Source organism: Camelus bactrianus, chromosome 9, assembly GCF_048773025.1.
Source record: "Camelus bactrianus isolate YW-2024 breed Bactrian camel chromosome 9, ASM4877302v1, whole genome shotgun sequence".
Classification (NCBI taxonomy): domain Eukaryota; kingdom Metazoa; phylum Chordata; class Mammalia; order Artiodactyla; family Camelidae; genus Camelus; species Camelus bactrianus.
The window spans coordinates 49,107,915-49,132,926 of record NC_133547.1 but is presented as its reverse complement, the minus strand read 5'-3'; the positions used below and the strand labels follow the sequence as shown (position 1 = coordinate 49,132,926).

The 25,012-nt window shown below is 39.7% G+C and overlaps 1 protein-coding gene across 1 annotated transcript in view; it reads left to right on the top strand.

Moving 5' to 3' along the window:
* USP10 (ubiquitin specific peptidase 10) overlaps positions 1–25,012 on the top strand; it is a 66,777-nt gene that overhangs the window by 18,749 nt on the left and 23,016 nt on the right. Inside the window, exons 2-4 of the mRNA XM_074370328.1 lie at positions 13,845–13,913; positions 18,254–18,314; positions 22,415–23,461. Coding sequence (XP_074226429.1) covers positions 13,845–13,913; positions 18,254–18,314; positions 22,415–23,461 — 1,177 coding nt within the window. The remainder of the gene's footprint in view (positions 1–13,844; positions 13,914–18,253; positions 18,315–22,414; positions 23,462–25,012) is intronic.

Below are 25,012 nucleotides of genomic sequence, written 5' to 3'. Positions count from 1 at the left end.
TTATCAGCTCTGTTCCATGTAATAAAAAGTCTATATAGCAAGTTACTGTATAATGAGGGCTGCCTCTGTTATCTTGCTATTTAGTGCTAGTGTAGAGCAAAGCAAGTTAAAATTTAATTGACGTTGTGTAATGTAACTCAGATGTAGAGTAGGACTGGAAGGTTGGCAAAAGTGGATTTCTGTTAAATGAATCATGTTTTCTAATTTGGAGATGCAGTTTGTGGAAACAAGTTTTAGCTCAGACTCTCCATGAAAGCACTTAGAGAAGTAGATCCAACCTAGTAACAAATCATACTTGGAAAAGCCAGAGGATAACTTTTGATAGGACTTTAATAGTCAGAATGAAATACACAAAACACAGGAAGCCACATTTGATTCCTAAGGAGGGATGCTGTCCACTGGAGTGGCTTTGTAACTGTCTGTTTGTTCCCTTCTCAGAACTCAAGAAAGTAAGCAGAATTCTGCTGCAACCTAGTCAGTGGAGAAATGGGCCTTCCTCAGCCTTTATCTGCTTTTGCCATTTGTAATACTCTTTGCACCTTGCAGTCCGCTTGCACTGTGACAAAACTGTAAATGTCATCATATCCCAAACCCTCTGTCTTATTCAAGGTTTATTTTCATCATCTAGCACAGTTCAGTGTGGATAGTTGGTGCTCAATACATATTGTTAAATCAGTGCAGTTCCTGCTGTTGATTGACTGGACAGTGTCATCTCCAGGTGTCCCCCAGACCACCCACACCACTCTCCAAAGAGCTCACAGTGACTCATCAGTAGATGTTGGTTAGCATCCATTAAGTTCTGGGCCCTGATCGGTAACATTTAGTAAAGAAATTTAAATGTTTCTTTTTATGCAAGTACTGACCTGTTTTTCATTTTTTTACTTATTTATTTTGCTGAGGTGTTATTAACATACAATAAAATTTATCCATTTAAATAGCAGTACATTTTGGTGGATTTTAGTATATTCATAGAGTTGTGCAACTATTACCACAGTCAATTTTAGAACATTTCATCACACCAAAAAGTAACCCCATATCCATTAGTGGTGACCCCCTAAGGCCCCTCCACCCAGCCCCTGGCAACCACAGTCTGCTTTCTGTCTCTGGGGATTTGCCTCTTCTGGACGTTTCACATGAATCGTACAGCAGGTGGCCCTTTGAGTCAGACACCTCTCAGCATGATGTGTCAGGTCCATCCACCTGGTAGCCAGTGTTGGTCTGAGAGCATTTCCGAACCCCAGTTTCATGCACGGTCCTGATTAGGTCCAGGAGGTCCTGTTGGAGCTGGGAGGAACTTTGGAGGTGGTTTAGTCTGGCACACCCTCGTTTTTGAGATGAAATTAAGGCTTTTACCACTGGAAACAGTTTATTTGTCCTCAGCGTTTCCTTGTATCTCCCAAGTTAAGTCTCCTGGATTGAGAAACGAGGGAGGGAACTTTGTGCTTTTCCTCAGTCTCTGGTCGCTGTGCTTGGTTCCCTCATTTAACCCTGCGGGGCTAGCCTGGTGCCCAGGCCAGTGCTGGGGACACTTTTTCTCAGGTGGCTGAGCCAGGGAGTGCACGGCCTGTGCACGGTGTGCACTGATCACTGCCTCTGGGTCGTGACTTTTTACCTTGGATTCTGATCTCCCGTTTCCATGAGCCTTTTAAGGCAAAGGAGGTTGATTTGGTGGCACCCTGTGTAATAATTGGTGTTTCTGGAGACCAAGCTGTGGAAGTTGGCCTGAAGGCCTGGCGTGCAGTGCTCCAGCGCCCCCTAGTGCCGGTCCCAGTTCTCTCTCTGCAGACAGTTGTGTTCCCTTGACTTCATCATATCCGTGGTGATCTGCAGGCCATGTGGTCTGCCTTCCCTTTACCTTCCTTGGACTGAGACTGTGTCTTTGCTTTCTTTAGCACAAACGCTGCTATTTCTAGTTTTGCCTGCCCCTTCCCCACGCTGTGCGGCCCTGGGCCCTCCAGGACCGAGACCTCCCATCTCCAGAAGGTGAAACCTGGAGTGACTGCACCTGGGCTATGCTTCAGTGAAGTGTCCTGTTTCCATCCTGTCTTGTGGCCTACCCCGCTTTCCTGATGTGTTTCTTGTGTGTGTATATTTTTCATGTCTTCTCTAGAAAGGATCAGAAAATAAACATGAACAGTGGGAGTTCTTAGAGCCCCAGCTGGGGTCGATCAGAAAGGAGGGGAAACCGAGCTTTGTTCTAGTGGTGAAGGAACAGCCTGAGAGGGGAGTGGGGCGGTGGAAGGCCCTGTAGTGCGTCTTCTCTGCAGGTGTCACAGCAGCTGGGAGAGGAGTGTTTGTGGTTGATTTCTTGTTCCTCCTATTCACTCCATTATTGCTTAAAACCTTGGAGAATTTCCAGGTTTGACTCCCAGTATTTGGTATGGGGACCAAATGGGGGCGGTAAAGCTGTTACTGACTGTGTACACGTTTCTGTGAGGCGGCATGGCCCACAGAGGCCCTCAGACACCTTGTGTTTTAGCTTCCCAGTGCCCACTACTGTGTGCCTGTGTGTGCTGTGCCCTCACTAGTCTTGGCAAGTGCTGCAAGAAGAAGGCACTTAATTCCCGTTCTGTTTCCCACTCCAGCATCACTGTCCTGGGTTTCAGCTCACTCTGCTCCTGCAGGACAAACTAATTCATGTGGCCAGTGGCATATTCTCTACCAAATTGTAAAGTCTGAAATAAGGCACAGAATCATTTTCATCTGTTTACCCAAATGTCTACAATGTTTTTTCTTTAAAAACAGACTTTAAATTATATTTATTAATTCTCTAGAGGAAGAATATCTCATACACATAGAAGGAGAAGGTAAAAATTTTCCTGAAAACTTTTGTCACGTTAGCTTTAAAAAAAAAACAGCTCTACTTGGAAATCATTTCAAATTTACAAAGGTTGCAAAAATAAAATAGTACAAAGAACTCGTATTTACTTTTGTTTATTTGTTTTTGGGAGGAGGAGGTAATTAGGTTTATTTATATTTAGAGGAGGTACTGTGGATTGAACCCAGGACCTTATGTATACGAGGCATGCTCTCTACCACTTGAGCTATACCCTCCCACCATTTACATTTTTATTTGGATTGACCTTTTAAGGTTGAACATCACTTGTGTGCCCTTGAAGTTCTCTCTCTACACAAATTCCCAGACAAGCTCACAAACACACACAAATAGACATTTTTTCCTACCCCTTGAGATTTGAGGATGGATTACATGCACACCATGACCTTTTACCCCATCTGTTTGAATGTCTATTTCATTAGAATATTCCCTTGTATAACCACAGTAGGAAGTTATCACTTCCGTAAGTTTACATGGATGCAATACTTTTTTCTGACCTACTATTCATATTCTGAGTTTGTCATTTGACCTAATCTCTTTTACAGCATTCCTCCCCACCCTCGACAGTCTTTGTGATTTTGACTTTTTTGAAGAACACAGTCCTATTCCTGGTTTTTGGCAACATTCTTTTTTTTCTTATTTTTTTATTGATTTATAATCATTTTACAATGTGTCAAATTCCAGTGTAGAGCACAATTTTTCAGTCATACATGAACATATATATATTCGTTGTCACATTTTTTTCTCTGTGAACTACCATAAGATCTTGTGTATATTTCTCTGTGCTATACAGTATAATCTTGTTTATCTATTCTACAATTTTGAAATCCCAGTCTCTCTCTTCCCACCCCCCACCCCTTACCCCCTTGGCAACCACAAGTTTGTATTCTATGCCTGTGAGTCTATTTCTGTTTTGTATTTATGCTTTGTTTGTTTTTGTTTTTGTTTTTAGATTCCACATATAAGCGATCTCATATGGTATTTTTCTTTCTCTTTCTGGCTTACTTCACTTAGAATGACATTCTCCAGGAGCATCCATGTTGCTGCAAATGGCGTTATGTTGTTGGTTTTTATGGCTAAGTAGTATTCCATTGTATAAATATACCACCTCTTCTTTATCCAGTCATCTGTTGATGGACATTTAGGCTGTTTCCATGTCTTGGCTGTTGTAAATAGTGCTGCTATGAACATTGCAGTGCAGGTGTCATTCTGAAGTAGGGTTCCTTCTGGATATAAGCCCAGGAGTGGGATTCCTGGATCATATGGTAAGTCTATTCCTAGTCTTTTGAGGAATCTCCACACTGTTTTCCATAGTGGCTGCACCAAACTGCATTCCTACCAGCAGTGTAGGAGGGTTCCCCTTTCCCCACAGCCTCTCCACCATTTGTCATTTGTGGGTTTTTGAATGATGGCCATTCTGACTGGTGTGAGGTGATACCTCATTGTGGTTTTGATTTGCATTTCTCTGATAATTAGTGATATTGAGCATTTTTTCATGTGTCTATTGATCATTTGTATGTCTTCCTTGGAGAATTGCTTGTTTAGGTCTTCTGCCCATTTTTGGATTGGGTTGTTTGGTCGATTCTTACTGAGTCGTACGAGCTGCTTAATATTCCAGAGATCAAGCCTTTGTCGGTTTCATTTGCAAAATTTTTTTCCCATTCCATAGGTTGTCTTTTTGTTTTACTTATGGTTTCCTTTGCTGTGCAGAAGCTTGTAAGTTTCATTAGGTCCCATTTGTTTATTCTTGCTTTTATTTCTTCTAGGAGAAAATTTTTTGAGATGTATGTCAGATAATGCTTTGCCTATATTTTCCTCTAGGAGGTTTATTGTATCTTGTCTTACGTTTAAGTCTTTGATCCATTTTGAGTTGATTTTTGTGTAAGGTGTAAGGGAGTGTTCTAGCTTCGTTGTTTTACATGCTGCTGTCCAGTTTTCCCAACACCATTTGCTGAAGAGACTGTCTTTATTCCATTGTATATTCTTGCCTCCTTTGTCGAAGATTAGTTGACCAAAAATTTGTGGGTTCATTTCTGGGCTCTCTATTCTGTTCCATTGGTCTATATGTCTGTTTTGGTACCAATACCATGCTGTCTTGATGATTGTAGCCCTATAGTATTGTATGAAGTCTGGGAGAGTTATTCCTCCAGCCTCTTTCTTTATCTTCAGTAATGCTTTGGCAATTTCTAGGTCTTTGATGGTTCCATATAAATTTTATTATGATTTGTTCTAGTTCTGTGAAATATGTCCTGGGTAATTTGATAGGGATTGCATTAAATCTGTAGATTGCCTTGGGCAGTGTGACCATTTTAACAATACTGATTCTTCCAATCCAAGAGCATGGAATATCTTTCCATTTTTTAAAGTCTTCTTTAATTTCCTTCATCAGTAGTTTATAGTTTTCCATGTATAATTTTTTCATCTCCTTGGTTAGATTTATTCCTAGATATTTTATTACTTTGGGTGCTATTTTAAAGGGGATTGTTTCTTTACGTTCTTTTTCTGTTGATTCATCATTAGTGTGAAGAAATGCGACTGATTTTTGAACGTTAATCTTGTAACTTGCTACCTTGCTGAATTCTTCGATCAGCTCTAGTAGTTTTTGTGTGGACCTTTTAGGGTTTTCTATATATAGTAACATGTCGTTGGCATATAGTGACACTTTTACCTCTTCTTTTCTGATTTGGATCCCTTTTATTTCTCTCTCTTGTCTGATTGCTGTGGCTAGGACTTCCAAGACTATGTTGAGTAGGAATGGTGATAGTGGGCATCCTTGTCTTGTCCCAGATTTTAGTGGGAAGCTTTTGAGTTTTTCACCGTTGAGTACTATGCTGGCTGTAGGTTTGTCATATATAGATTTTATTATGTTGAGATATGTTCCCTCTATACCCACTTTGGTGAGAGTTTTTATCGTAAATGGGTGTTGAATTTTATCAAATGCTTTTTCTGCGTCTATTGAGATGATCATGTGGTTTTTGTCCTTTCTCTTGTTGATGTGATGTATTACATTGATTGATTTGTGTATGTTGAACCATCCTTGTATCCCTGGGATGAACCCCACTTGGTCATGATGTATAATTTTTTTTATGTATTGTTGGATTCTATTTGCTAACATTTTGGTGAGGATTTTGGCGTCTATGTTCATCAGTGATATTGGCCTATAATTCTCTTTTTTGGTAGTGTCTTTGCCTGGTTTTGGTATCAGGGTGATGGTGGCTTCATAGAATGAGTTGGGAGTACCTCCTTTTCAGTCATCTGGAAGAGTTTGAGAAGGACTTGTATGAGTTCTTCTTTGTATGTTTGGTAGAATTCTCTGGTGAAGCCATCCGGTCCTGGACTTTTATTTGTAGGGAGGTTTTTTTATTGCTAATTCGATTTCATTTCTAGTGATCAGTTTGTTCAAGTGGTCAGTTTCTTCTTGATTCAATCTTGGTGGACTGTATGTTTCCGGAAACTTGTCCATCTCCTCTAGGTTATCCAGTTTGGTTCCATATAGTTTTTCATAATATTCTCATATGATATTCTGTATTTCTGTTTTATTTGTTGTAATTTCTCCATTTTCCTTTCTTATTTTGCTAATTTGTGCTATCTCTTTTCCTTCTTTGTGAGTTTGGTCAGAGGTTTGTCAGTTTTACTTACTTTTTCAAAAAACCAGCTTTTGGTTTGATTGATTTTTTTCTATGGTTTTTTAAATCTCTTTATTTTATTTATTTCCTCCCTGATCTTTATAATTTCCTTCCTTCTGCTGCCTTTTGGGGTTTTTTGTTCTTCTTTTTCTAGTTCTCTTAGTTGGTGGGTTAAATTGTTTATTTGAGATTGCTCTTTTTTGAGGAATGCCTGTATCACTATAAACTTCCCTCTAAGCACTGCCTTTGCTGTGTCCCATAAATTTTGTGTAGTTGTGCTTTCATTTTCATTTGTCACAAGGTATTTTTTTAATTTCAGCTTTGATTTCCTCATTGACCCATTGGTTTTTTAATAGCATATTGTTTAATTTCCATGCTTTCCTTTTTTTCTCCTTTGTTTCTCTGTTGTTGATTTCTAGTTTCATGGCATTGTGGTCAGTAAAGATGCCTGAGGTAATTTCTATATTCTTAAATTTTTGAGGTTTATTTTGTGCCCAAGTATATGATCAATCCTAGAAAATGTCCCATGTGCACTTGAAAAGAATGTATATCCTATTTTGGGGGGGTGTAGTGCTCTGAAAATCCACCAAATTAATTTTTCTATTGTATTATTTAGATTCTCTTTTGCCTTATTTATTTTCTGCCTGGAAGATCTGTCTAGTGATGTTAATGCGGTGTTAAAATCTCCAGCTATGATTGTATTCCCATCAATATCCCCCTTTATCTCTATTAGTAATTCTTGTATGTACTTAGGTGCTCCTATATTGTGTGTATATATATTAACGAGTGTAATATCCTCTTCTTGTATCACTCTTTTAATCATTATAAAATGTCCTTTATCTTTCTTTATGGGCTTTCTTTTAAAGTCTATTTTGTCTGAAATCAGTACCGCAACACCTGCTTTTTTGGCTTTTCCATTTGCATGGAATATCCTTTTCCATCCTTTCACTGTTAGTCTATATGTGTCCTTCTCCCTAAAGTGGGTGTCTTGTATGCAGCATACAAGACATATTGAAGGTTCTTGCTTTATTATCTAGTCTGCCACTATATGTCTTTTGACTGGAGCATTTAGTCCATTAACATTTACAGTAATTAATGATAGATGTATGTTTATTGCCATTTTAAACTTCTCTTTGCAGTTGATTTGGTATTTCCTCTTTGTTCCTTCTTCCTTTTGTGGTTTGGTAATCTTCCTTTGTATTATCATGTATTTTACTTAGTTTTTTGACTCCCTTGTAAGTTTTTGGCTTGTGGTTACCCTTTTCTGTAAGTCTGTTAGCCCATTACTGTATCTCGAACCCATCCTACCGAAAACAAAAAATTTAAAAAAGAAAGAAAGAAAAAAAAATACTCTATTTTCTTGCTTCCCTCTCCCACTGTTAATGATTTAAATGTCTTCTTTTACAATTTTGTGTTTATTTTATTTGTAATTCATGAGTTATCACCTTTCCAGTTATGAGTTTCTCATTTCTGTAGCATCCTGCTTCTTTTCTATTTAGAGTAGACCTTTCAATATTTCTTTTAGCATGGGTTTAGTGTTGCTAAACTCTTTTAATTTTTGCTTGTCTGTGAAATTCTTTCTCTCTCCTTCTATCCTAAAGGATAGCCTTGCTGGATAAAGTATCCTAGGCTGCATCTTTTTTTCATTCAGGACTTTGAATATATCTTGCCAACTCCCTTCTGGCCTGTAGTGTTTGTGTAGAGAAATCTGCTGAGAGCCTTATGGGGGTTCCCTTGTAACTCACTCTTTGCTTTTCTCTTGCTGCCTTTAGGATCATTTCTTTATCCTTGACTCTGGCCATCTTGATTATGATATGTCTTGGTGTGGGTCTGTTTGGGTTCTTCCTGTTTTGGACCCTTTGAACTTCCTGTATTTGGATATCTGATTCCTTCTTTAAGTTTGGGAAGTTTTCAGTCATGATTTCTTCAAAAAACCTTTTCAATCCCCTTTGATCTTTCTTCCCCTTCTGGGACCCTTATTTGAAGATTGGCACGCTTTATATTATCCCATAGGTCCCTTATGTTGCTTTCATTTGTTTTTATTTGTTTATCTTGCAGTTGTTCTCATTGGGTGCTTTCTGTTGTCCTGTCTTCTAGGTCACTAATTCGTTCCTCTGCATTATCTAGTCTGCTTTGCACAGCTTTTAGATCTGTTTTCATCTCAGCCAATGAGTTTACGTTCTACTTGGCTCTTCTTTATAGCTTCAATTTCATTTTTGACATATTTTTGATCTGTAAACACTCTCTCTTTTAGTTCCTTCAATACTCTGATCACTCCTTTTTTGAAATCTTGATCTAGTAGGCTATTGATGTCTATTTCATTGATCATTCTTTCAGGGGATTTCTCTTGTTCTTTTAATTGGGAATGGTTTCTTTGCCTCTTCATCTTGCTCATATGTCTCTGGTACGGTGGCTTATGGAGTTATCAGTTATCTATTGTGGTCCTTAAAGGAGTTTATTTAATTATCTATCTAATACCTATGTAGGAATAAAACTTAAAAAATAAAAAAAGGAGAGAGAAAGAGAATTTTGAAAGGGAGAAAAAAGTGTTTGAAAACAGTGTATAATCAATTATAGAAGTGCGATTTGGACTAGCTTTCGAGTTGAGATGTCTTTTTTTTTAAACCCTTAAAAAAAAAAGGGAAAAAGATCCAAAAATGATATTTGAAACCTATTTGTAATCAATAACAGGAGATCAAAACCAAAAGAAATGAAAATGAAATCAGGTGGATTTAAAAAATAATAATAATAATATAACTACTTTAAAAGAAAAATTTGAAAAGGAATTGAAACTAGAAGCATATACAATTGTTTAGAAAGTAGAAATCAAAAAGGGAATAGAAAATAGAACAGACAAAAAAAAGATAAGAGAGAATTCCGAAGAAGTGGAGGGGAAAAAAAAGGCCTGAAAACAGCATACAATGAACAACTGAAGAGTAAGTTGAAGCAGAACAGCAGCTGGGTTGAGACGTCTCCCAAAAAGCTCCAAAATAGGAGAAAAGAGGAAAAAAACACATTTGAAACCTGTGTACAATCAACAACAGGCAATCAAAACCAAGAGAGAGAAAAATGACACAACGTGGATCTTTCAAAATAACAATACCATTTTAAAAGAAAAATTCAAAAGGGACCAAAACTGGGAGGATATGCAACTGTTTAAAAAGCAAAAATCAAAAAGGTAACAGAAAATACAACAGGAAAAAACATTAAAAAAAAGGGGGGGGAAGGGGGTGTTCTCCTGGAGACTGCTCTTACTGAGAAGTCTTTCTGTCTTCGCCCTGTTTCACGAGCTCAGCTTGTTTCCTGAGGCACTCTGTTGGTGCCCTCGTCTGTGCTGCTCCCAGTGCCTGTCCTCAAGCAGATGGCGCCCCCTTCCAGCACAGCGTTCCTGCTGGAAAGGCGGGGGGCGACCTGCGGTCTCCTGGCGCCAGTAGCTCCACAGCTCGAGCCTCCTAGCGCTCTGCCCCCCGCCCTGGGAAGACCACGGAACAGCCCCGCCCTTGTTCCGTGTCCAAACTCAGTTCCTTGTTTGTTCTGGCGGCGTGAACTTTGCGAGGCACCAGGGCGGAAGGATCCTATCTGATTTAGGCTGCAAACAAGTCACTGCCTGGCCTCTGAGGCTGTCGAGTCCCCAGGCGCAGACTCAGGTTTCACCCCCGCCCCCACCTGGGTGCCAAGCTCTGGAGGATGTGGTGGCTGTGCTTGAACCCCGCCCCTCCTCGCTGAAAACCTTCTGCAGGTTTTCAGAGATGGGGGTATGCAGCTTTCCCCCCAGGGCACATCAGCCACGCTGTTTCATGGAGGGCACAGGTTGTTCTGCCCTGTGCACCCACTTACCTGCGTTGTGCAGCACCTTGCAGTCCCCCGGGGCTGCCTCAGTGCAGCCGTCCCCGTCCTCCGCCCGGCTCGGGCATCCTGTCCTGGCCCCCAGCTCCCGGCTTGGGTTTCGGGCTGGGTGTCGCAGGGACCCTCTGTGCCCGTTCAACCCAGTTCTGTTGTTCAAGGGCTGCTCCGTACAGATTCGAGCCTCAGAGGCTCCCCTTCCGTCCCGCTGGCCTCTCCGTTGGAGAGGGGGAGACCCAGCGAACGAGCGCCAGTCCTCCTTTGCCACTCCCTCTCTGCGGGACTGATCCCGCACTGTTTTGCCTTTTCGTCTTCCTTTTTTTTTTTTTCTTTCTCCTACCAGATTTTTGGCGTTTTTGTCTTTTGAAGAGGACAATGTTCTGTCAGAGTTCCACAGGTACTCTGGTTGGCTGAGTGGGTCCGTAGATGTGAGTCTTGGTGTACCTGTGGGAGAGGATGAGCTACGTGCCTCCTACTCCTCCGCCATCTTGGCCTCCCTCTTGACAACATTCTTCATTTTACCAAACACCTAAGATAATTTGTGGTTGAAAATTAAGAAGGTTTTGGGGAGAGAGACTTGGCACCGGCAGTTCAGATGGAAAGCTTGTGGGGGTCATGTTTCCTCCTCCCTTCTTAATTGACAAGATTTTATTAAATCACTTGGAATTTTAGTTCTTACTGGATTAACCATTTTTTTAAAAGACTTTAGACTGTATATGAACTCATAAGAAAGTGTGCTTAAAAGTGTGATTTAAATGAGCATTTCATTTATTTTTATTTCTATTTTTCCAAGAGAAAACCAGCCTAAAGAGAATAACTTAGCAATCCTGTAGAATAGTCCAGTTCTCATCCTACTGTCTTCCTCACATTCTGAATTAAAGTGACCACTCAGAAGGTAGAGTGGATTGTCTTGTACGTGGACATTTCTACTCTGGGTATTAAAACATCATGAATCTAGTTTTGTCTTTCTTAATGTTTGCATTGGGCTTCACAGCTACAGTATCAACAATCTTCTGGATCCTGCTTCTTTGTTACCACTCTTGTATCTCTTGAATTCATTTTCTGGAGTTTTTAAGCAGCCTACCACCACCCATCCCAAGGATGTATGGGTGTCAGAGAATTGTTTTTCTTTTGCACTTGGGTAATAAACTATAGAATAGAATTCTATAGAAACAAAATACTCTAGAATTCTAAAAACAATACGTTTTTCTTGGAACTTTGAAAGCATTACTCTCGTGTTATATGTAGTCTTGTTGATTCTGCTGTTAAGATCTTCTGTTGAGTTTGTAAATTCAGTAATTTAAATTTAATAATCTTCTGGCTTTTTTGCATACTTCCTTGTTCTCTAATAGGTCTTTTTTCCATGGCAGCCTTTTTATTTTACCTGCTAGACTCTCTTTCAGGATACAGATAAGAATTTTGCTTCTTTTCTGTTTGTGTTTCGTTTACTCAGTCATTTTCCCCTGATTTTGAAAGTAGCCCTCTTTATTGCTGTTAACTTCTCCATCACACATCTTTTAATTGTTTTTTTGTTGTCCATTCATAAACAAGGACTGAAATCATTAGTGTTTTAGTAGGTGTGTCTTTCCTTGGCAGGTAGGAAGTTTCCTGTTTCTCTAACAGGTCTCCCCTGTCAATACTTTTATCACCCCAAAAAGTTCATGTATTTTTTCGTAATCCTTCTTTCCCCAGACCTTGATAACCACAGATCTGTTTTCTGTCCTTATAGTTAAGCCCTAGAATGTCATTTAAATGGAGTCATATAACATGTGGCCTTTTAAGTCTGGTTCTTCACTTAGCATGATGCTTTTGAGAGTCACTGAGTAGTAGCTCATCATATAGAAATACCACATCCATCTCTTGATAGACATTTAGGTTGTTTTCAGTTTTTGGTGATTATAAATAGAGCTGCTGTAAATTTCAACATACAGCTTGTGGATATAGGTCTTCATCTCTTAGGTAAGTACTTAGGAGTGAGTCTGCTGGGTTGTAAGTAACTATATGAAATTGCCAAACTCTTTTCCAAAGGGGCTGCACCATTCAGCATCCCTGTCAACCAAGTATAGTTCAGGTTGCTTCCATCCTTGCCAGCATTTGGTATTATCAAGAACATTTTCTCCCAGTCTGTGGCTTCTCTTTTTATTTTTCTCTTGAGTAAACTTTGAGGTTTAAATCTAGACTGAAAGCTTGCTGTCTGCAGTGGGACTGTAAAGGAATACCAGTCACAGTGTCACTTCCTCCCCCACCCTGCCTTTCTTCTTCCTTCTCACATAAGAATACCTTTCCTTTCCATTGCTTGGTTTTGTGCTGGAGTGAAATTAATACAGCTTTCCCCCAGTTTTGGAGATAAGACCATCTAAGCTCACAACTGAAGTATTTCGGTCAGGGGAGAAAGTATTTCAGAAGACCATTTCTAAATTGTTTTTGGAATTCTGTATTTTCATCATTACTGTCAATGTAGAGTTTCTTTCTGGACTTTTGCAAGTGTATGCTTTTGCAAGTATTATGTCAAGATGTGTTTGTTTTTAGTATGTATTTATAGTCTTGGTGGCTATTGCCGGAACACACCCTCCAGAAATGTTTTCCTCAGAAATGCTGGTGCATTCTTACCAACATGCTAAGAGTTGGTTGCCATTTATTCACAGTTAGAATAATAATGTATATTACCCATTTATATAGTACTTAGTTACAGTGAATTTCCCTGCAGGTTACTAGACTCACATCTGTCGGAGCAGAGTCACCACAATCCAGCTTGCCATTTGTTGTACACGGAACTTAATAGGCTCTCAGTGATTATTGATAAAATAAGTTAGTGAGCGACTCTCTGTTGTGGGAATGTAGTCATACTGATTCTTGTCAGTGACTTGTTTCTTGAAGCTCCAGGGAGAATCTGAACTGCTGGGCACTCACCAAACGTGCTTCCGTGCAAGTGTGCCAGTTTTTCAGAAAGTAACGTTCAGAATTCTTTGAGAGTTCACAATGAGGTATGTGTCTGTCGAGTAACTTGTTTCTCTGTGTATTCTGTTCCAGTGCTTTTAAGATGAAAAATTACATTCATTTTTAGAAGTTCATCCCTCAGGGTCATTAACATTTCCCATTTTTGGATTTCCCTATCTCCCCATTTGAACCACTTTTTCTACTTTAGTATGTAAGAGAACATTGAAATGGAGGTGGTGACATGAGTCAACAGAAAGGTAAATGGAATGACCAGGCATATCTGTGAACCAAAAAATTCTCCTGCAGGCAGGAATCTGCTTATGAGTTTGATGAACAAAGTTGACCCATTTCAAAGTAAGCTTTATCAGCTCTAGAGTGTTCTTAGACAATTTATGGAAAAGCTAAATAGTATTTTCTTGTTTGTAATTGAAAAATGCTACACCTAGAAATCTCAGTTTGCAGAATCTTGATTTGTTTAATTGAGGAAGGGTCTTGGGGATTCTGGCCCAATTATTTATAGGATTGGTGTGATACAGCATTTTTTCTTTCTGAAAGTATATTTTTTGTGTATTTTATGTGATCAGTGATTTTCTTTTTTTCAGTATATTTTTGGAGATTTTAGCCCTGATGAATTCAATCAATTCTTCGTGACTCCTCGCTCTTCAGTTGAGGTAAGACAAAACTTTGTTTTATTGAGTATGGGTGTAGATATAATTGATAGTTATGTTTATTTTTTATTTTTTAATTTATGTTTTTGATTAAAAGTTCCAGCGTGTAGAGAAATATAGAGACTAGTATGAGAAATGACTGAACCCACCAATCAGATTCGACTAATCTGAACACTTTGCTATATTTATAAGTAGCAAAACATTACAGGTAGAATTGAAGCCTCCATTGTCTCCTCTCCCATCTCATTCCCCCTCTTCCCCAGAATTACTGGCTCTGCTGAAATTGCTAAGTATTCTTTCCTGACTATGGTTTTCACCTCTTACTGCATACATGTAGTCGGACAGATAGTACATTGTATTGTTTTGTGTGGTTGAAAATGTCACGTAAGTGGTTTTATGCTGTTTGCATCATTTTGTAGTTTTTTTAAGCTAAATATTCTTTAGATTTATCTGTACATATATGTTCTTGTTCTTTGATTATAATTGTTAAATATTGAACATTCCACACTTTATTTGCCTTTTTTCCTGTTTAGGACCATTTAGATCTTCAATTCTCCCATTATTACAGAAGTGCGGCAGTAAACATACTGTGTCATATCTCCTTATGCTCTTCTGTGGGGTTCTCCAGGAACTATTCTTAAGAATGTAATTGCTAGGCTCTGCAAGGAATAAGCATCTTTAGTTTTATTAGAGACTGAATCTGCTTTCTAAGTGGTTTTAACAGTCTGCTTTCCTGTCAGCATGAGAGTTTTTGGATCTCATTAAAAAAAAATTCTTGCTAATTCTTAGTATGAGCATAATTATAACCTGATGGATAATAAATGGATTTTTATTGTTTAAATTTACATTTCCCAGATTATAAACAGTTGAGCACTGTTTCATTACTCTGATATGTCTGTTAGCAGTGTAGATTTCTGCTTCTACGTATTACCTGATCTATATCCATTGTCCATATTTTTATCAGATGGCTTGTCTTTTTCTTATTGATAGGATTCATAATCTCTGGTTTCGCATATTGCAGGTATCTTCTCTCATGAGGGGTTTTAAACTTCATATATGATACACTTTTTTTCCCTGGGTAAGGGGAATACATTTTTAACTTTTAATGTCAAATGTATTGATTTTTTCCTCATGGTTTTTGGATTTTTGGTTTAAAAAATGTCTTTAAGAAATTCTTCCCTTCCCTGAGGTAATAAAGACATTTGTTTTCTTCTAAAAAGTTTTACTTAGAGTTTTTGTTTTCAATTTAGTATGTAGTAACACTGAGACTGAGTTGTTGACTGTGTGTGTGTGAGGTGGGGCTCCTGTCGGGCCGCACGCATGTCTCCACGCGTGCTCCACTGGTTCATTGTGCCTTTTGCTTTATCTCTGTCTGCGTACAATGTTTTAATTGTTGCAGCTTTGTAATCAGTCTTGTGGTAGGACACACACTTTTCATACTTAAAAGCATTTTGCCTCTTTTTCATCCTTAACTCTTCCTTAGGAATTTATGATCAGCACTTCAAGTTCTGTGAAAAATCTTGTTGAAATGTCATTTGGAATTGTGTTAAAATTATGGATTAATTTGTAGTAGAATTAATATCTTTATAGCAGTTTTCGTAAACATGATTGTGATATATATCTTCAGTTGGATCTTCTTTTATGTCAGCTCTTATGTGATTAATAGTATCTGTTCTAGTTTAATAAAAACTTAACCTGGAAAACTTTTTCAGATTGATGTTTTAAATATGAAAACTGTTGAAATTACATTGAAAATGAGGAAAGGGGGAAGAAATAAGTATATATTAAGCAAAATCTTAGTTAACTTTTAATGAAATTTAGCATCTTAGACTCCTTAATTTCAGATCTTTTAATATACCCATTTGTATATTTGCATGCATATTAAATACTCATATATGGAGTTCTTTTGCTTGGTAAAATGGGGCAAGAGAAATTTAAGTATGTAGAATAGGGTTAGAGTCTGGGTGGGCCACTTGTGACCTTGGCAAGTCCTTCACTCTTCACCTCGGCTTATTGAATTCTAAAAACATTTTTAGGGTTGTGGAGGTAGGATTAAATGGAACAAATTGAAAGTATTATTTAGACAATGCAAATGTAAAAAAGATTTATTACTTTTTTTTTTTTTTTACTTTAGGAGAAAGAAATCAAAGAAGATAAAGCTTATATCAGGTTTCATTTTAGAAAATGAATAAATTCAGCTCAACACCATCTCTCTTATGTTTGTTGATGCTAGCAGTTATAATTTTAAGAAGTCTAAGGATATGAGACAGGAAATAGTCAAAGCTAAATTATATATTGTATTCCCTAAGGCGATAATATATATCTGTGCATTTTAGAATTCTACTGAATAAGTATTGAAGTTTAGGGTTTTCTAATTTTAAAAAGTCAATTAAGGATAAATATAATCAGATCCTGTATTCCCCAAGTGTTAGTGTTAATTGAGGTTGTACTCTGTATACTGTACTAATTATTCAAATTTTGATTTCTGTCTTTGAATCACAGTGAAATAATGATGGTATTTACTAACACCACAGTCTAACTGTATTCTTTTAATTAAGATTTGACAATAAAGCTCAATTACATACTTTGTAGTTTGTCACAAGTATGTGCATGTTGGTGAGTTTGTGAGACAAAGGGGCATCTTAGAAGTGACAGAGGTTTGCTGAAGTAAAGGTACTATATGCAGTGCTATAGAGTAAAAAAGAAACACACACATGCATTTTTTCTGTGTCTGAACTCATTCAAGCATTCAGTAATTTCCAGTTAGACTCATACCAGATTAGTAGACCAAAATAAGTGTTGTAAGCACACCAACAGAGAAAGGCAGTATCGCCCTGGAGTCTGCCAGGTGGTCTGTTTTCAGATTCTGCCTTTACCACTTACTAGGTTTTGTGTGTAAGTAAAATGTGATTTTAAAAAACAAAGTAGAGTACTTTTGAGCACCTTAACAGTTATGTGGATTTCCATCACCAGGGGGCACCCTCGTGCCACTGAGAGAAAAAGGAGGTGTTTTGTGTATGGGAGTTGGCTAAACTTGGATGAGGGCGGAGGGAATCAGCCTTTGCTGCTTCCTCAGACATAACCTTTCTGCTCTGTGTGTCCATGCGGGTGGTGAACGCGGGACACCGCCATGAGCTTTTGAGTGGTGTGCAAATGTCCTTGCAAGTGCAAGGCCAAGTGCAGTCCAGTTCGCACACAGAGTGCTTTCTCTCCTTGTGTCCCTGTGGTGAACACCAGGTGCCCCCGAGTGGGGGTCACACCTGCTGCTCTCAAGTTCTGAAAGCGGTCAGTTCCTTTTGAATCACCCTTTGTTTTCTTAGCTTCTTATTTGTCATTAATCCTCTCAGGAGAGAACTTGGTTACTTGGAGTGATAAACTTTTATCTCTGATGATTGAATTGACTGACTAGGAGTTGATTGGAGGAGTTAACAGAGGAAGCCACGTAAGCAGTAGTTCTCAGACAGTTGTGGGCAGGAGAATCACCTGGGTGCCTCTGAACACTGCAGGCTCAGGACCCGTCCAGGCCCCCCAGGCCATGGTGCTGTGTGTGCTACAGCGAGCAGGCCTGGAGAAAAGCTGTGGTAGGGTGTCATTGTTTTGTTCTGCATTCGGGTAGCAGTTACCTGTCCACTTACTTTACCCCTTCCCATCCTAAACTTTCTCATCTCAGACATACCCATTTGGAACATTCCCATCTCCTACGTATTATGGAATGGCTAGGAAGGAAAAAAATTGCTATATTCATAATACCTTCCTTCATTTTACAAAGAGCTCAGACACTTACCATTTTGCTTTCTGTCTTCCAAACAAGCAGTGTGATCTATAGCCCCCAGTTCAGGTATTTAAGGTCCCGTGTTAAACAGGCAGCCCTGATTCCCAGGCTTTTCCTTCCCAGGGACGTTGTCCTCTCTTTGCCTGGGCTTGGTTCCTGCCTCTGACATTGAGCAGACATGGAGTGATGGGGAACCTCAAGTGTGCAGATGGTCGTTAAGAGCCTCTTTACTAGTGGGTGGAAAAGTGGCTGTCGTATCTGTGGGCGGTCCAGCTCTTCTGAAAGGACTGGTGTCATGAGTCTTTCGTTGTAGCTGATTGATGTGTCCATTGGAGTCCATTTTTTTGGCCTCATTTTTGTATCTGTTTAATAGCAATAAATATTGAAAAGCATTCCGATGTGTTTTAAAATGATGTTTAATTTTACTGTGTGGCCATCTGTCTTATTTTATAAAAATATTATCATAAGTTGAGTGGATAAAGTGTTTTAATGAAGGTTGCTTTAACAAGATAGCATGTGCTGCTTTTAACATTTTGTTGAATTAAGATTTGTTTTCCAATTCCCTATGCAGCTCCCTCCATACGGCGGAACAGTTCTGTGCGGTGCACAGGATCCCGGGGAACTACCCGATGGTAAGTGGCTTCTCCTCTTTATTCCCCCGATGCCTATCCTGGCCCTGTGCTGGGTGGGCAGGCTTTCTGGAAACAGCATTTTTCTGTTCATTCATTCTTTTTGAGTAAACATTCCCTTACTGTTCAGTATTTTTGCTGTAAACTGTAGCAGATTTAATCACAGAACTGTTTTGACTAAAGAATTACAATTTATTCTGTGCTTCAGTGTGTCAGATGGGCAAGGTTGAGTTAAAAAGCTGGTTGCTCATTTCTGTTTTTCCCTGACAGTCGTCAGTGGCACAGGGGTGGCCTTCATGGCCAAGGCTCTTTGTAAAGGTTCTGAAGTGGGCTTTTCTGTCTGCATGCGGTGGCTGCTGGGCCCAGAGCTGGCCAGTCTCTAAACATGTGCTTCTCGCCCCGGTCAGTGGCTGCTCAGATCTGTTCTCCTGCAGTTTACATTTATGTCCCCGTCTGTCACCAAGGCCCTTGGGAATTCAGGTGACCTCTTCACCTCTTGGCTTGTTTTTTTTTTTCCCTCTGGCCCAGACTTTGAGCTGATTACTGGAGATGGTGCTTATTGAGATACAACCCTTTTGTATTAAGTATCCAGTGTTTAAGTGATAGCAGGGTCATTTAATCTTGTCGGCTGGGCTGTGGTTGCACAGATCAGACCTGCCTAGACCATTTGCTCAGGTGTTAAAGGTCTCTGCTGGCCTCAGAGGCCGAACCTTTTCTCTGAGAGCGGGGATTTTGTTCCCTGTTTCATTAGCATTGTCAGACCTATGAAAGGGCTTTATTATAATTTAGATTTAAATATAAATCTTAGAAAGACTGAACTTTTTATCTACAGTAAAATCAGGAAGTGGTTATATCTAAAATTATTAGCAGCTTTATAAGGATCACAAGGGAAAGAGCAGTTCAAATGATGGCTTGGGATGGGAGTTAAATGAGCAGAACTGGAGGGACCCACATGCCCTTGCTGGGCCACCCAGCCTCTGGAGCGACTTGGTGGTCTTGGTTGAGGTTCTCCCTGTCTTCATGTACTTTGCGCACAGTAGTTGTGCTGCAAGTGTTTACTCAGTGCTTGAAAAGGCTCCTTACTTTCCCTGTCATGTCACTGCTTCCTTTCTAGTCCAGGTGGTAGCCTCAGCATCCTCATAATATCTGGCCACTCAGTGTTCTCGTCCATTCCCTCCTTCCAGGCTGGCATTCCTGTTCACTTACACTTCTTGGCTCTTTTTCTCCATTCTCTCCTCTCTTCACTTAGGTACATCTTTTAATCTGCCAGTAACACAGCTGCTCACATGGTTAGTGTCAGGCCAGCTTGAAGGTCCCTATACTCTGAGGCCCTTTCTGTTGTCTTGTTTCTGTTACTTTTATTTCTCTTACAGTTCTAGTCCACTGTCCAGGGATGAGTCTGCCTCCCTCTTTAGACAGAGTTCAGCTGTGGGTGGCAGAGACCACAGTTCATCCACTTATGTGTTGAGGAGCTGCACAGTGTACTATCTGCAGTGTTGTAAACCCGCAGTATGGTTTTGGATGAATGATTTAGGATGAATTGTTCTACTTCCCACCATAGCCAGCCACGCAGGCTCTTGGCGGGGGCTCCCAGCACAGCGTACCTTTTATACTGCTGCCTTTTTGAGTCGGTTCCCAAAGCATGAAATAGCCACTGATCTCTGCATATCTTCTGATTGAAATGGATCTCTTTTTTGTGTCCGGAAGCATTCTTTTTTGTAAAGCTCTTGAAGCTTCATTTTACCCTCCCTCTGCCATCTTCATCTTTTGTGTCTGTCTCCCTAGTAGATGTAACTCCCTGAGGCAGGGACCTCTCCTTGCTAATCTCTGACACACACCCCGCATAAGCACTTTGCCTATCGCTAGGTGCTCCATTATCAAGTTGACTGACTTAAGAGTTAATTGGAGAAATCAGCTGAGGAAGCCACTAAAGCAGTAGTTATCAGACAGTTGTGGGCAGGAGAACTACCTGAGTGCCTCTGCCAGCTCGTGACCTGTCCGGGCTCCCCAGGCTGCTGTGCTGTGTGGCTGCAGTGAGTAGACTTTGAGAAAAGCTATGTGAAGATGTCATTGTTTTGTCTGAGCTGTTTTTTCTTTCCCTACTGTCTGCATTGACCTGAGTGCTGAGTTCCTGTTGACCCAGTGTGTTGATAGGGTTGTTTGAGGCCCGAGTTTGCAGGCCTTCCACCACTCTTCCTGCCTGACAGATTGGGCTTGTCCTGACTTCTCTGCCCTGCAGTGCACTGTATCCATATAGCCATGACAGATGTTCCTGGATGGAAAAAAGGAACTGTTCTGGGTAGGAATCTGCCTTCCAGTGATTTGTTCAGACACTATCTTGCGTAAATGTTTTGATAAAACTGTAGCATATTGAAATGTTTCCATTAATGTCACATCACATTTTAGAATGTTTTATGGTATGATAAGATTAGGAATTGAGATGTGGAAGACACTGTGTCTATAATCAAAATCTGGCACAAGCTGTGTGATACAGCATGTGCTTTTTCTTTTTAAATGGAAATACTGGGGATTGAACCTAGGGCCTCATGCCTGCTAATAAGCATGTACTCTACCACTGGGCTATACCCACACCCCCACATACTAATTTTTAATGTGATTCACAATACACAGACAGTCCCCAAAGGGCTGCCTCCCCTTGCGGAGTCGTCTTCACTTCTTCAGGCACATCCATTTCAGTCCATGTAACAGCACTGCATCCTCGAAAAGTCATGGGATAGGCAATGCCTGGAAGCAAACTGGACAGTTCACTTTTAGGTATAATAGGAGAGAAATTAATTTCTCTTAGGTGATTATTTTCAAAATAAGGAAACAGCAAATCAGTGCTCAGGGCCAGAGGATTCAAATTGCCACCTCATGGCTTTATAGGAAAAGCCATGTTTGCAGTTTGTTGTAATCATCATAAGTGTTCCTTTTTCAGGAACTTTTTGCCATTGGGCTGGTGTATTCTCCCCACCCTCAGGGCGTGCGATAACAAAACAAATGAAGAATTAAGAAACTGTTGAGGCCCCTGGCCCCTCTCTGGGGCTGTTTTTCCTTCTCTAAAAAGACTTCCAAAGTAAAATATATTCAGTTTTCTATAATAGAATATGGTTCTTCTGGTATTGTGATTTTTTTTTTCCCTTGAAATACATGCCTTGAAAAAAAGTTGGCCTTTTGTGCTGTACATGGAGAAATCATCAGCTATGCACTAAAAGTGAATTTAAAAAGCATGTATCCTTTACTTCAACGTGTGTAACTCTTTCATCAGATATAAGATGACATTGGTGCTTGGTGTGTGTTGAAAGACTCAGTTGATTCTAAAACTCAACCTAGTATCAGAGATGTGAACTACGAAAAAATGTACATCTTAGAACAGATAAAATATGTAGATTGTCAGTGGGGAGGGAAGTACTGAAGCGTTCCGAGGACATTTTTTTATAGATTTGTAGTTCTAACTTGATCTTTTGGAAGTATCTTCATTACCCATGGAATTTAATCCACTATGAATTAATTTAGTGGAACTCACACGCTCTCATGCAATCTCATTTTCAGACTGCAGTTAAGAGTGTAGAGGAGATCAGGAGACAGATAATGCAAAAGAGTGCTTCTGTGTAATTCATACTTTGTAAATTATTATTACATGAATTAGAGAAGCCATATACATAGCAGTGAATTTGGAATCCCTTAGTAATCTTGATTTTTTTTTAATTGTCCAAAATACATATACTCTAGTCTCAGGCGTAAAGTAAGCTAATAAAGTCAGATTTCATTGAAGGATGTTTTCAGACAGGCAGAATATTATTTGTTTTCCATTATAATTTCATTTAATTTCTACCTTCTGAAAGTCTCCCTTGGCTACCCTGAGAGCAGAAAATAAATACAGGCTTCTGTATTTCATATCCACAAACTAAATATAATTATGTAGTTATATATTTTCAGCAAGTTATTCATTCACTACAGAAATTAAATGTCATAGCTTTGTTAATTACTACAAGACTTTAGGGTGTCAGTTTCCAAAAGAAATAATTACTGAGACTTTTATAGTTTGTGTAACTGTGTTCTTAACTAGTGGGATATTTACATATTGTTTTCTTTCTAAACAGGACAGGACTATCAGAGAATTGAATTTGGTGTTAACGAAATTATTGAACCCAATGACACTTTGCCGAGAACTCCAAACTACAGTATTTCAAGCACACTGAATCCTCAGGCCCCTGAATTTATTCTTAGTTGCACAACTTCCAAAAAGACCCCTGATATAGATAAAGAAGTTAACTACAGCCCTTCTGACTGCCAATACCCAGGCTCTGCCCTTGCTCTGGATGGCAGCTCTAATGTGGAGGCGGAAGTTTTGGAAGCCGATGGTGTCTCAGGTGGTCTTGGACAAAGGGAGCGTAAAAAGAAGAAAAAACGTCCGCCTGGATATTACAGTTACTTGAAAGATGGCAATGAGGTTGGTACTTCCACAGAAGCTCTGGTCAATGGCCATGCCAACCCAGCGGTCCCAAACAGTGTGGGCCCAGAGGATGCAGAGTTGATGGGTGATTTGCCCCCTTCGGGGACACTCAGGACTTGTGGCAGCCCTCAGGACTCCACAGACTTTGTCAGTGACGCTGTGCCTGGTGGTTCTTTTCCTGGAGCCCTCGACAGTGAGGCCAGGACTGCAGGGCAGCCTGAAGGCTGCCACGGGGCTGACTTTGAACAATCCTGCCTCCCCGCAGAGGCTGGCAGGGACGCCCTGTTGAGGACAGCTGTGGCTCAGCCTTATTGTGGGACCGATACTACTGAGAACCTTGGAGTTGCTAACGGACAAATACTTGAATCCTTGGGCGAGGGCACAGCTGCCAATGGGGTGGAGCTGCACACTGTGGAAAGCACAGACTCGGACCCGACGAAAGCCGAGAGCACCTCGCCTCCCGCGGACACCCTGACCTCTGCGGTGGGCACCACTCCCACCAGTCAGCCTGCTAAGTCATGGGCCAGTCTCTTTCATGATTCTAAGCCCTCTTCCTCCTCCTCCTCGCCCGTGGCTTCCATGGAAACTAAGTATTCCCCTCCCACCATGTCTCCCCTTGTCCCCGAAAAGCAGGCCGAAATCAAGGAAGGGCTGGTTCCAGTTTCAGAGGATCCTGTAGCCATAAAGATTGCAGGTACAGTTCAAAAGGTACAGGTCTAAAGCGAAGATGGGAGCAGGTCTCATCGCCTGTTGAACGAGAAGTTTGAGAAAGTCTGGGCTAAAAACTGTGGTGGTATATTGTTACCCATAGCCATAGTAGCTGACCTGTATGTTAGAGGGATTTCTGAAGAATGCCTGTGCCTTAAATGTCATCTAAACATTTAAAAGTACTAAAAGTAAAATGATATATAAGCAAATGGGATAGAGGTGGAGGTCACATCCATTATGTTAAGTAAAAAAAAAAAAATCCATGTCGTTAGCAGTACATTTTGTTGACAGATTACATTTCCATTTCCTGCCTTTTGATCAAGTAATTGTGCTCTGTTGTATGACCACCATGGACAGTCCTATCTGTGGTACAGCTGTTGTGTACCTTTGGTGTCATAATCCTGATCTGGACTCACTTTGCCCTGTTTCTCTTTCTCTCTTAGGATATAAGAAATTGTTCAGGTTTTTTTCTTTTTAATGCCAATTTTGGGTTGAATAAATGGATTTTTATTCAGTATTAGTTCACCAAGGTCGGCTCCTGACAGGAGAAGAAAAACTGTCACAATTTGGCCTAAGGTTTATGTTTTTATTTTGAAGTGCTGAGACTCAAAAGTAGGATTAATTCACAGTAGAACTGTCAAGCTGCATGATTTGCAATTTTTAAAGTTCAAGTAGGAAGTCAGAAACCAAGAGGAGTGGGTATGCTGATCTGCATCTAAGCAGCCAGGGCTAGTTCTTCAGGTTTCGTTGCATCCAGTTCAGTGGTTGCTCCTCAGATTCTCGCCCCATTAGCTGAGTTAGAACAAGCTGTCCTACTCAGGCTTTTTGTGATCTTTGCCAATTTAACATCTTGGGATACCTGACATTACTAGCATGAGGATGAAAGCAATAGCAAGATGCAAGCTGCATACCCTTTTGTGAATGGTCAGAATTCTATCAACTATAGAATACATCCTTTTGATGGCAGTAAGATGACAGCAAGCAATACTTTAAAATTTTTTTAAGTAAGCATTTTATTCCTTATGCAGAATATATTATTTTGAATAATCTAGGGGTCTGGAATTCTCTTAAAATGAGAGGTTAATTGATAAACCAGTCATCATTTGGGCTTTTTAAATTATAGCTTTTAGATTATTTGGGTGGTTTTTTTTTATTATAACTTTTAAAATGTATTCATTGCAAGGGAAAGCCAGGAAAAGACAATATAAGTCTTTGTATAGATCATTAAGTTAAAAGTTTACTTTTAACCTATTATGAAAAATACTTGGTGGGATACTTTTAAAAATGTACATTCTAGGTTCAAAGTCAGAAGGCATTGTATTTGTATTCTTAAAAATTGCTCCACAAAGGAAAACCTCCCATTCCTGGGAAACTTTCTCAATCTTTATTTAAAATAAGAAGGAAAAGCTTCATTTTAAATGTTTTAAAGGAAAAGATTCATTTAAATGTTTTAAAGCATTCTAGTCATATGACTTTAAATGTGATTTAATATATAGTTTGCGACGTATGTTAAAATCTAGTTGACCTGCTAAAATCT